This window comes from Bos indicus x Bos taurus, chromosome X (assembly GCF_003369695.1).
Source record: "Bos indicus x Bos taurus breed Angus x Brahman F1 hybrid chromosome X, Bos_hybrid_MaternalHap_v2.0, whole genome shotgun sequence".
Taxonomy (NCBI): Eukaryota; Metazoa; Chordata; class Mammalia; order Artiodactyla; family Bovidae; genus Bos; species Bos indicus x Bos taurus.
Genome location: NC_040105.1, coordinates 121,735,493 through 121,747,771, shown reverse-complemented (window position 1 = coordinate 121,747,771; position 12,279 = coordinate 121,735,493). Strand labels below are relative to the sequence as shown.

The following is a 12,279-nucleotide window of genomic DNA, read 5'->3' as shown; positions in this document are numbered from 1 at the left end:
GGCTCGGGTTGAGAGGGGGCCTCTTCTAGAAAACCAGTCAGTGGGCTGGAGTGACAAGTCAAAAAGAGAAAGCCATCGGAGGAGTCTCAGAGATCTTTGCAAAAATCTAAGGTGGACTGTTGAAAACCACACCTTCCAGAGTTGAATGCTGGCTCTGCCGCTTCAGCCACCTCGGTCGTAATGTATTGGTTTCCTGCTAGGGAGTCCTGAACTATTTCTGTTTAATAGGCTGAGATTTCCGAAGAGTTTTCGTTTGTAAATCATTTGGCTTGACTCGAGTATCTTCCCGCCCCAGTGCACAAAGGTAAATGTGCCCCCTTTCGGGGCCAGTTTCCGCGGCCGCCCCTCCCCGCCCCGCGTGGCGGCTGCCGCCGCCGAGATCAACAAGTGCGTGGCCGCGGGGTGCTAGCCTCCGCCTGAGTATGCTCGCTCCCGGAAAGACAAATCGCTTTCTCCTTGGAGTTTCAGTTGAAAATACCGAGAGACGCCGTGTTTGCGATCACCAGTAGTTACAGAAGAAACCGTTCCAGATCACGCTTGCCTCCCCCCAGGCCCCCCACCCCCGGCCCCGGGACCGGACCACGGTCGCAGTACCGAGGACTGGTTCCCTCCCTAACCCGCACCTAAAGTTTCAGGCCCGCAAAATTACCAGGACTCCATTATGTTGGTTATAAAATTTATTGATCTCTCATTTAGGAACTGAATAAAACCTTGAAAACCCTGAAACAAAATAGCCCCTTAGCCCTACCACCCAAACGAAATCCACATACATTAGCGCGACGAAATATCAAACAGATCACGGCAGAAATCACCAACTCAACAGCTTAAATGCGGACTGGACAGAAAGCTGTCCTGCGGCCAGGGGCGGCGAGGCGGGAGACACACGCACACCTGGCTATAAATTAACATCGGCCTTGGCTGCCGCGCCGCGGCGGTCAGTTCCCACCCCCCACCACCCCGAGCCCACGAGGAAAACAGATGCAACGCGACTGGGGGAGGAGGCGTTGTAGTTCTCAAGCCAGCCTCACCCGAGTCCGTTTGCCCCATTCACTCACTCCTCGGCTAACAGCAAACTAACGCGACAACATTTTCAAATGCAACAGAAAAACCCAGGAACCCGGGAGGAGGAGGAGGAGGTTGGGGGGGGGCGGCTTTTTCTTGGCAAACAACACAGCGGATTCCCAGCCTACAGAAGGGGAAGGGAGGGAAGGCGGCGAGGGGCCGGCGAGCTCGAGAAAGTCCCATTTCCGCCGCTCCGGACTCCTTTCAGTTTTCGTACAAACCCCGACAGCTACAGCCAAACTTTCCATCCTCCCCATCATCGGTACAAGGCAACAGTCCCAGGCAAGCAAAGCTAAACAACAAGGCGTCCCCACTCGGGGGTGCAGGGGCGGGGTGGGGCGGAGGGGCTGCGAGCGCCGGCGGGCGCTCAGATGTGGGTCAGGGGCACCGTGCCGTTGACGGCAGTCCCGGCGCCCTGGTAGTGCTGGTGCACGCTGTGCAGGCGGCCGCCCGGCAGCGGCGAGGCGGCGTCCGCCGCGTCCCCGCCGGGCGGCAGGTACATGCTGATCATGTCGCGCAGGTCGCCGAGGCACGCGCGCTGCGAGTGCGACGCGATGGCGGGCGGCGGCGAGCTGGGCTCCGTCTTCACCACCGTGCCCATGGGGCCCAGGCTCATGGCGGCAGCGGCGGCGGCGGCCGCCGCGGGCTGCTGCCCGTAGGCTGCGGCGGCGGCGGCGGCGGCGGAGGGCGCCATGCTCCCGTAGCCCGAAGCGGCTGCGGCGGCGGCCGCGGCGTTCATGTAGCTCTGGGCGCCTGGCGGCATCATGGGGCTGTACTGCAGGCCGGCCATGTCGTAGCGGTGCATCTGAGGCAGCGCGGGCGGCGGCGGCGGGCTGCTCATGGTCGCGGGCGGCGCGTAGCCCAGCTGCTCCTGCACCAGCGAGTACGCGCCGTTGGCCCAGCCGTTCACGTGTGTGTACGTGTCCAGGCGCTGGCCCACGCCCACCGGGCTGCTGGCGGCCGCGGCGGCCGCGGCGGCGGCGGCGGCGGCCGCGGCGCCGGGGGGCAGCAGGCCGCCAGGCAGGGAGTACTTGTCCTTCTTGAGCAGCGTCTTGGTCTTGCGGCGCGGCCGGTACTTGTAGTCCGGGTACTCTTTCATGTGCACCGCGCGCAGCCGCTTGGCCTCGTCGATGAACGGCCGCTTCTCGGCGTCCGTCAGCAGTTTCCAGTCGGCGCCCAAGCGTTTACTGATCTCGGAGTTGTGCATCTTGGGGTTCTCCAGGGCCATCTTGCGCCGCTGCCCGCGGGACCACACCATGAAGGCATTCATGGGCCGCTTCACGCGGTCCTGATCGCTGCCCCCGCCGCCGCCGCCGCCGCCCCCGCCACCGCCCCCGGCGCTCGCGCCCCCGCTGCTGCCTCCGCCTGCGTTCGCGCCGCCGCCGGCGTTCGCACTACTCTTGCCTGCGCCGCCCGGGGCTGCCGGGCCGCCCGCGCCTGCCGCTGGGGTGGGTGGCCCCACGGGGTTCTTGAGTTCAGTCTCCAGCAGGCTGTACATGGCCGGGGCGGGAAGAAGGTGCGCCAGGGTGGCGGGAGGAGAAGGCGCTCCCGGCGCTGGAGCGGCCACGGTGAAAAGGCCCGGGGACTCCGTCGGAGGGGCGCTTGGGGGCCGCTGGGCCCGCGGGTCGGGCGGGAAGGGCAGGCTGGCCGCAGTGGTCCGCGCCAAGTCAGCGGGACCCCGCAGGCTGCTGGCACCTGATGCGTGGTCTCGGGCAGGTCGCATTCGCAGTCTGGTCGGGCGCTCGCCGGGCTTCTTATATACCTGCTCGGATCCCCCGGGGTTGGGGCTCGGTCCGCCCCTAGCCACCCGGAGGCCCGGTGATTGACAGGCTTGCAGTGATGCGCCCTGGCCAATCATCACGGAGCCCTTGTTCGGCCAGGCTGGAAAAAAAAAAAGTTCGGGGAGTCCTTTCGTTCACCCCCACGCCTCTCTGGGGCCTGGTGACGTGATAAGAGTTATTCAGGAGGCGGGAGTCCCGGACAGCCGCTCAGGGACCACCAATTAGGGTCTCAAAAAGTTTGAAAGAACGAAACTCGAGGAGGTGACGGAGGGGGGAGGGGGGCGCGAGCCGGTTTGGGGGGGGAGGAGGCAGGGGGCGCCCACAGGGTTCCGAAAACAACTTTGTCAAGGCCGGGGGGCGTCCGGTCCCGGGGCCACCCTGCACAGCTTCCCGCTGTCTGCGCGGAGGTACTCCAACCGCTTCTGCTGCCAGCGCTAAGGGACACAGGACACGGCCAGCTACCCAGGCGGCCTTGGAGACTCGGGGCACAGTGGAGGTACCCCGGTGCTGGGCTCCGAGAAGCCCTCCCTGGAATCGGCCCCGTTCCGGTAGGACCCTCCGCCGGGAAGCCCCGGGCCAGCGCTCCCAGCACTGAGCGGGGGTCAGGGAGCGGGGCTCGGGAGACAGGCTTGGGGACCGCAGGGCGCAGTGGGGCTGCGAGCTTTCGGTGGTTTGCCCGGCGCCCCGGCCGGGCCGAAACGCTCCCATGCGGTGGTGCGGGGAGTGTTGAGGGGGGCGCGGAGGGGTGAACCGGCCTCAGCTCTCTTCTCCGGGCCCCCGTTTAGCGGCCCCTTTTTGTCTCTGCTCTCTGGCCATTTCGGTTTTTCCAGTCCGATGCCCCTGAGGGGGAGGGTCGGGCCCCTTGGAAAATCCGTTTTCATGGCAACACAGAGCCTCTCCAAGTGAAAGAAAAGTTTCTTGAAGGGGGGGGGGTGGTGGCCCGAGAGGAGCCGAGGCCGTCCTGGGGCGCCCCCTCCACCGGCCGCGCACCTGCCGGGACCACTGAGCGCTGCTCTCGCCGCGCAGCCGCGCCGCCTCCCCGGGGAGCAGGCGCTGCTAACGGATGCCGTCTTCCTTTTTTTATTTTTTTATAGCCTTCCCGACCGGAGCCTCGAGACTCTGAGCGCCACATTCAACCGCCTGTCGGGGTTGTCTGCGGAAGAATAGCGGCGCGGGGAAGCCCGGCTGCGGGTAGCTGGCACCCTGACTATCGCCGCCTCCAGCCCAAACTAGTGGCTCAGCGTCTGCAACTCCCGAAGACGCCCGAGGCGACCGGTGGGAAGGAAAAGCCAACCCCGGACAGAGGTGGCAAAGACTGAAATAAGTGTCCCCACGGTGTGGCCCACCAACCCCCCCAGCCTCGTGGAAAGATGGGGAACCCAAAGAAAGGCGTATATCCTAAGTGTGGGGGAAAAAAACAAAAACAAAAACAGCTCCAAACCGAGGTTTTTAGCTCCTTATAATGCAAGACCCAGCGATCCTGGGAAGCCTGCGTGCCAGGAGCTTGCTTCCCCGTTTCTTGCACAAATTATAAAGTAACCCGCTGTGACTTGGGGGACGCAGAGCAGGCCAGCCCGCCCTGGGGCCCGCGGACCGCTAGCACCAGAATCCCGGCTCCCAGCAGCAACGTCTCCTGGAAGTTTGGGGTCTCGAAACCCGCCTCTTAAGTTTGGGTTCCACTTGGTTCTGTTGCTCTTCTGGGCGGAAGGAAGCGAACGTATACAGTCAAGGGCTGCTGCGATCATTTGAATGGTTCTACGCATTTAGGGTTTTGAAGTAAACTATGGGGAATGGTTCTGTGTATGAGTCGTGTGTGTGTGCGTGTGTGCACGCCCGCGCACGCGCGCACGGGTATGTGTACTTAAGTTGACATGGACTGGAAGGCATGTTTCAGAAAACAGAAGTGATTCGACAGTCTCCACCTGCAACTGTTTTCTTGCCAGACTGGGTGACACAGACAAAATTTCCTGGGCAAACCCACCTTCTCCCCAAGAAGTCAGTGTGCAGTAGCCCTGCCCTTTTGGCCGCCTTTCCAGATGCCCTCTCGGGTTCTCTGGGCCTCTGAGGCTGTTGCTAAGTGAAGCGCGTTTTAGGAAACTACCCAACCGACGCGCGGCCTGGCGTCCAGTAGCCTGACAGATGTCAGGATTCTTTCCAAGTTTTAGGACCCAAGTAAGCCGTTGTGGTGACAGAGCCTGGGCTGCCTACTTGCCTAGGCAAGAGGTGCGGTGCCCGGCCGGCGCTTCTCGCCGCAGCAGGTTATCTGGGGGAACTGGTCACTGCTCCCAGCTGTTTGTCACTTGCTCACACCCATCCCGCGGTTTAGATAAGCTCCTTCTCACATCAACGTCCTTCTTCCAGATTTATGGCAGTCTTGCTAGGATCAGACACCCTCTCCCACACTCCTGGCTTCCCTCGGAGGTCACGATTAAACCGATCTCTGTGCCTGGTAGCTCTGGGGTGGTCCGCCTTCGGAACATTTGAGAGGACACGTTCTCAGCCCATACTACCATTTCAGTAATCAAGCGAGATTACCATCATAGGGGTGGGGAGATGGAGGGAAGGTAGAAGGAAACGGTTCTCTTAGCAGTACCAGCGCAGGCACCGGCCGAGCGACGCGACTTTCCTCGCGGGTCGGGAGAAGCTTCACGGCAGGTACTACCGCCCGAGGATGCTCGGTCCAGGCGGGGCCCGCGGGGAAGCTAGACGTCCGGTGGAGCCCCAACAGGTGTCTCCGACCCGCACCTGCACCCCGCGAGGAAAGCAGAGCGACACAGCGGGATTCGGGAAGAGTCCTTTCCGCTCTTTGCGGGAGGAGAGCGTGTTCGGTAGCTCTCTCTCCCTCGGGGCCTCCGGGAGCCCTTGGGCGGCAAACAGAGCCCCCGGACGGCGGGTAGGGAACTCGGCCAAACACGCCGTCCCCATTCTCCCCGCCCTCTGGAGAGAGCTCTGGCTCCCTCGGACTGGGGCTGGGCCTGGGGATTCCAGGACCCAGGGCGCGGCAACAGCGCCGTTTGTTGGCCTCGGTTGGAAACTTCACCTATAGGCGCCCCTTCTCTCCCTACGGGGCTTCGAGGTCGCCCCAACCCTCCAAGGAGAGGCAGCTGCATCGCTGCGGGCAGAAGTGGGACTCTCCTTAGAGGGCTGGTGATGGCAAAACTCGGGGGTTGGGGTAGGCTCTAGTGTGGGTGGCCCTGCAGGCTCCGGGTGCCTAGGGCGCTTCCAACTCTGCCTTCCTGCGGTTTGCGGAAATCCAGTGTCCCAGGAGCCCCGTATCTGCAAAGTGAACTCCTTAGCACTTGGCCTGAGAGCTACTAGTCGAGCAGGGGAGGGGCTGTCCCAGGGCTCGCGCGGGGGTGCCCCCGTGGAACCCTGCTCCGCCACTGCTCAAGGGGGGCTTCTTTCCCGAGTCCGCGGCTCGATTAGGACCCCGCCTCTTATAAGAGGTGCCCTTTGCGTGCTGGGTGGGATGGAATGGGTGTGTATCAGTGTCCGCTCCGGGATCTGCGGCCTGACAATAGTCAAGTGTTCGCCTTTTTTCAAGTGCAGTCGAGCCCAGCGAGGGGTCCAGCTTTGAGGAAGTGCGAAAAACTTATCCCGAAGACCTTTAGAGAAGCTTTGCTTGCCAGCAAGGGGGTGGAGGAAGTTTGCTGATCTAGAGACAGTCTTTTTTCTTATTTCTTCCTTGAGAACAACCCTTGATTATTTACTCTGGCTCCTGGCCAAGAGGGTGTATTTAGGCCCCAGATTGAGGGCCTTGACCAAGAAATCAGGAGCTTAGGTCTGTTGTAGAATCATCTCCCGCAAAAGGTCGCAAAGGTCACCAGATCTCCAACGAGGCTGGAAGAGACAGCCGAGCACCTCGCAGCTGTCGAGGTCTCAGTCTGATACCCGCAGCACCTCTCATCCCCCACCCACCCCCCTGCAGCTTCCAATAAAGCTCTCGTCCTTCAGAGTTTGGGAAGGAGCTGACGGTCCTAGGCTGGCGGTGCAGTTTGCAGTAATAGCCTAGTTGACACTCTCCAAGGAAAGCTTACTAGGAGCCACCGAGGTGTGCGGTGACACGGTCCTCAGGGTACCAAAAAGTCTCCTGTGGGCGGGCCAACTGTATTCTATCGCACTTTGATGTAGCCCTTTTTAGGAAGGAGGGTGTACTTTTAAAAGAGTTTCCGAATTGGCTTCCCTGGGTTAGCTGAGCTGCGGTCGGTGGGTACGGGGAATCCCCTTGGCCCAGACCTTGGCGCTCAGTTGCAGAGTCCTGTCCACCCGCAGGGTGTGACGACAAGGATGCCAGGCGTTTTCCCTAGGTGTCGAGCCACTGCCAGGAATTTGGCAATCTCTACCTTCAGCGCCCTCTCTGCCGACCTCACAACGCGAGCACTGCCAAACGCCACCCGAATACAGCCACCTCCCCCGTGGGAAAGGAGGATCTGCCCGGGAACTGGGTCCCACTGGCGGAGCGTCTTCCGGGTCACTGTCGTCGATCTGCCGGCCTCGCCCCCCACCCCTACACGCCCTCAGCCCTCTGAGCTGCGGGGACCCGCCCCCCACGGAGCAGCCTCGCGGCACCCAGCACCCTACCCTGCCCTCCCGCTGGGCCCGTCGCCTTCCTTCCTTCCTTCTGTGGCTGCAAAGGCACGGCCCTCTCCGGCAGCGAGGTGGCCTGCCAGAAATCGGGCCTGGGGAAACAATCAGAATATCGTTATCTCTGCGGAACGTGGCTGGAGTTATTCCACGTCCCCGTATCTCATCTACACGCTTATCGAGACCTGGGGGGAGGAGGTTGTGGCGCGGCTCCATCGGGCGGGCGGTGCTTCCCGAGGAAGGATGCCCGTCTGGTCACGGGACCTCCCGGCACCTCCCGTGGGACCCCGCCGGCCCGTCGGCCCTAGCCCTAGGGGGCGCAGGATGGGGCTGGGGGCTGGGGAGAGCGCGCCCTGGAGCAAATTTTAAATCTCAAGGCAGCAGAAAGCTGTTTTCCCTCCCCCCGCCTCCCTCACCCCCGCCGCCTTTTCACTTTCTTTCAAGAGAGGGGAGAGCCGTGGAATTCGATGCGCGGAATCTCTCAGTTCTCTTCCCCTGCCTTGCCGGCCGTCATTGCTTTTCTTGGCACTAAACCTCGGCCGCACACCTACTATGGGCTAGCCGATGCCGCCCGGCGCGGGAGCAGACCACCGCCCCCCTACTTCCGCGTCCTTCAGCTGAGAGCGGCGGCGGCCCGGGGGAGCGCCCGGAGGGCTGGGGACCGTGGCGCGCCCCGGCCGCCGGGGGCCACGCTCGTCCCACCCCGCGCGCGCTTTCCCCTCCGCGGCGCGGAGCCGCGCGGCCCGAGCGGCTGAGACGCAGAAGCGCCCGTGGGCCGGGAGCTCCAGCGCCGCCGTCCGAGTGGCGGGCGAGCGAGGCTCCGGGGCGGCTGCTGGCGACGGAGAGCCGGGCGGAGGACGCGCGGCCCGGGAACGGCGAGCGGGCCGCCGCCTGCCAGGTACGGAGGCCGCCGAGCCTCGGGCCGCCCCGTTGACGCGCGGGTCGGCTGTCAGACGGTGCGACAGGGCGAGGTCTGCGGTGCGGCCCGGCAGCGCCGGCGTTTTGGCGCCCCGGTTGCAGTCACCCCGATTCCATTTCTCGGGAAAGCGTCGCCGGGTAACAACCCCGAGGCTGGGCAAAGGTGATGTTTGTGTCATTAACACCATCTCCCCTCGTTTCCGAACATCCTTCTTCCCCCAGCCCAGCCGGGCTCGCATTTGAACAAGCAACGGGCCGAACGTCGCGATAACCCTTCCTAATGGGAAAAAAACTGCCCCTTTTGTGGAATGGTTTCTTTACAAAGCCAACAACCAACCTTATTTTCTAGTTCCAATGGCTATCCCTTTATGAGTTATATTATTAAAGAAATCCGACACTAATTGTGCCGATTTAACTTGTTAATTAGTTGCAAATAAACTATTCATTAGTGGTAAAATAAAATAAAACCCATGTGCCTAGATATCATTCCACATTCACATATTGTAGTGTCTGCATAGCATAGGCATACTAAATTAAGTTCCTAAAAGGTTTCTCCTCAGGATAAATAATTAAAATATATTCTACTTTAATTGACATTATAGAGGACATAAATGAGCTTTTCCTTTTAGAAAGAAATAGCCATTTCTAAATAAAGCTTGCAGTCTGGAGAATGGCGGCTTCAGCCAAATGAATAGTCATTACTACCTTTTCAACGACGTGGGCCTTTTGATCAGAAAAGAAATTAGCTCTAAAAAACAGACAATGGAAGCCTGCCCTGCAATAGGAAGAAAATTAGACGGCCAAGGCTCTTCACAACACCTATTTCTATAAACCATAGAGCTCCTTGCTTTTCAATTACAGCTGTTCATTTCATATAAGGAAAGGGGAAAAACAGGCCTCTAATGTAAACTCGCTTTCACCATAAAGCCTTGCTCCTGGCATGCAGCCAGGCTACCTACTTACTATTGTTTTTAGTCCTCTCATCAATTAGCTAATACTATATATTTTAAATGACTCTGAGGGTATTCACAGACTCTCTTCTCCCTTCCCTACACAGACAAAACCCAAGCTGGACTCCCATGAAAGGGCTACCATTCGGTGCACAGACACTTAAATGTATAAAGTTTAATGTTTTTATTGTTCCTCAAAGAAAAACCATATTGAAAACCCTGCTTTGTTTTTTTCCCTATATTTCTTAGCCCATTATTGAAAGACCCAGACGAGGTGATGACAGGGGAGGGACATAAATGAGCAGCTTTCAGTATTGTTTCTAATTGTTCACAGAGCTAAATCCATCTCCAGATCATTTTTCTGTGCCCTGTAGACCATAATTTGGTTTATACATCTTTGTGTTTTTAAAATATGCATTTTGAAATTTGCCAACCCCATTGGTTTGGTGTCATTAGATATAATTTCATTTTAAAAAATTATGACGTCTTCACCATTTGGGTGAAATTATCTAGCCGGCAGGAAGAAAAAAATCCCATTTGTAGGGTGTGCTACAAAATAAAATCTTCAACATACATAAACCAAAAATATGAGAAAAATATTTAGTACTAATACCAAAGAGTCTTAATAAGCCTTTGGCTGCATGTTCTAGAAACATCAAAACAGAGTCATGGGATGGGAAGGCTTTGCTTCCCTTGAAAGTAAAATACTTATCATCTTATCTTTGTGAATCACTATGTAAATTCTCTGGAAAACTAAATAATAGGGCAATACTATAGGGTTAGTCTGGGAACTTGCAGATTTGTGTTGTGTTCATAAAAGGACTTAAAATGATTTTTAAAAATTCAAAGAGGATTTATTTGTTCACTGTAAAACTAAAGAAATATTTTTTTACCTAACTATAAAATCATTTAAATAAAATAACACAATAACCATTAACTTGTCCATGAAGGATGTCATTCCTTTAATCCTTTAAACAACCTAGAGATAGTCTGCCAATTTAGACGGAAGGAATGGACAAGAGTAGAGCCACTAGGATGATTATTCAAAGTGTTTCCAAAGAGCAACTACAAAAAATGGTACCCAAATGGTTTATGCTCCTGTTTCCACTTGCATTACTTGTTGAGTATGCTTCTATTCAATGGTTTCCTACCATATTTTTTGTATCAAGTAAATTATTTATTATGTTTGCTTTGACTCTTGAGCATTTACTTCTTTGCTACTTTGTTCAAATGGATATCAGAATACAGTTACCGAAAGCATTTTGCCAAGGAGCACAGAGTTGCCATGTCATTGATAAGATCCCCTGGAGCAGGAAATGGCAGCCCACTCCAGTATTCTTGCCTGGGAAATCCCATGGACAGAGGAGCCTGGCTGGCTACAGTCCATGGGATCACGAAGAGTTAGATACAAGTGAGCCACTGAGCATGCACACATGCCTGCTGAAGAAGGGACTCTTTCTTGGCCATGAAGTCCCTTGATTCCATGAGACCATGAGATGGTGTCTGTTTTCAGAAAGAATTCCACAGGAGCTGGTTGGAAATCATTAGCTTGCCAAGGCGAGGTTTCGTGGCAGAGGTCAGCAATGTGTGATCACAGATCAGTAACTGAAAGTTGTCCAGACCGAGAGCTGCATGATTATTTTGATGGGTCCAACTCTATATTATAGCACTTGGCTTTCATTTTGAAGAAGGATTCAGGTGTGTGATGTTGTGGGCAGTTGAGCTGAAGTTTGGGGGAGAGTACAAAAACTGCCTGCAGAGAGGCCTGAAGGTTTAACTTCAGCAGCTTTGGAATGGGACAATATATTCAGAAGGGGAATATAGAAAGAAATGTTTCTCAGCATGTTGACATGAAGTGGAGCCTGGGTGTTTATACTTATCTGAATGAGTTGGGCAAGTTGGTTTTTTTTTTTTTTTTTTTGAGAGATAATTGACATATAATATTATATTAGTTTCACTGTACATGATTTATTAAATATTTGTATGTATTCCAAAATGATCACTGCAGTAAATTTAGTTAATATCCATCCCCATACATAGGTACATTTTTTTTCTTGTGATGGGGACTTTTAGGATCTATTCTCAGCAACTTTCAAATACACAATACAGTATTATTAACCGTAGCGGGCACGTTTATTATTCTTCCTGAACTTCAGTTTTCTCATCTGAAAGAAGTGGGTAGTCAGGCCTTCTTCAGTGGCTTAGGGTAGAGATTCAGTGAGATAATACAACTGAAAGCATCTGGCATTCTGTTTAGCACAGAGCACCCTCAATTAAGAGTTATCTTGTTTTTCAACTGGGCTTTCTTATTCCTGTGAAACAGGATTGAAAATTCCTCTAGTGTGGGGGAGAGGGGCCCATGTCACTTTTCTTCCCCCTTACATGGCTATGCACAGATGTTTCTGGAATGAATCATAGTCCTTGAGGAAGTCCTCTTTGAATGAGAGAAAAAAATGAACTAATTACTCCATGGTTCCAATTCGGCATCTCAGTCTCCCACATTCAGCCCATCACTTGAGATTGTTTCCGTCAGGGCCGTCTAGAGAGCACTCACTGACATGAGGGGAGCTTTGGTTTGTGACAGAGGGGCCTCTTGTGTTTAATTCTGAGATAACATAAAATATCCTTAATAGTAGAGACATGCCTCCTGTTAAAAATGTACAATTAGTGTCACTTGGGTCTTACATCCTTTATTTTTGCCTAAAATGTAAGTTTAAATTTTTTTCCTTCAGAGCTCAATAGAAAAGATATTCTTTCAACAGATTGCATCAGGAGTCGTGTTGAAGCAGGAGACTTGTTCTGATTTCATAGCTTTTATGTTTTCTCTGAGGTCTCAGAAATAGGCACAGTCGACCAAGCCAAGGAAAGAAAAGTAGTTCTAATCACCTGCAGAGATTAGAGTCTTATCATTCCTTACAGCAGCCTCTAAAAAGACTTAGAGAATCACAAAAACCATTTTTTAAAAATAAATAAGTTGGAGAGAC

The 12,279-nt window shown here is 55.5% G+C and overlaps 1 protein-coding gene across 1 annotated transcript; it reads right to left on the bottom strand.

Moving 5' to 3' along the window:
* Positions 1-664: 664 nt before the first annotated feature.
* On the bottom strand, positions 665-2,785 carry SOX3 (SRY-box 3). Its single transcript, XM_027534915.1, has one exon. It carries the CDS (start codon positions 2,783-2,785, stop codon positions 1,430-1,432), a length of 1,356 nt encoding a protein of 451 aa, XP_027390716.1. The 3' UTR covers positions 665-1,429.
* Positions 2,786-12,279: the final 9,494 nt, after the last annotated feature.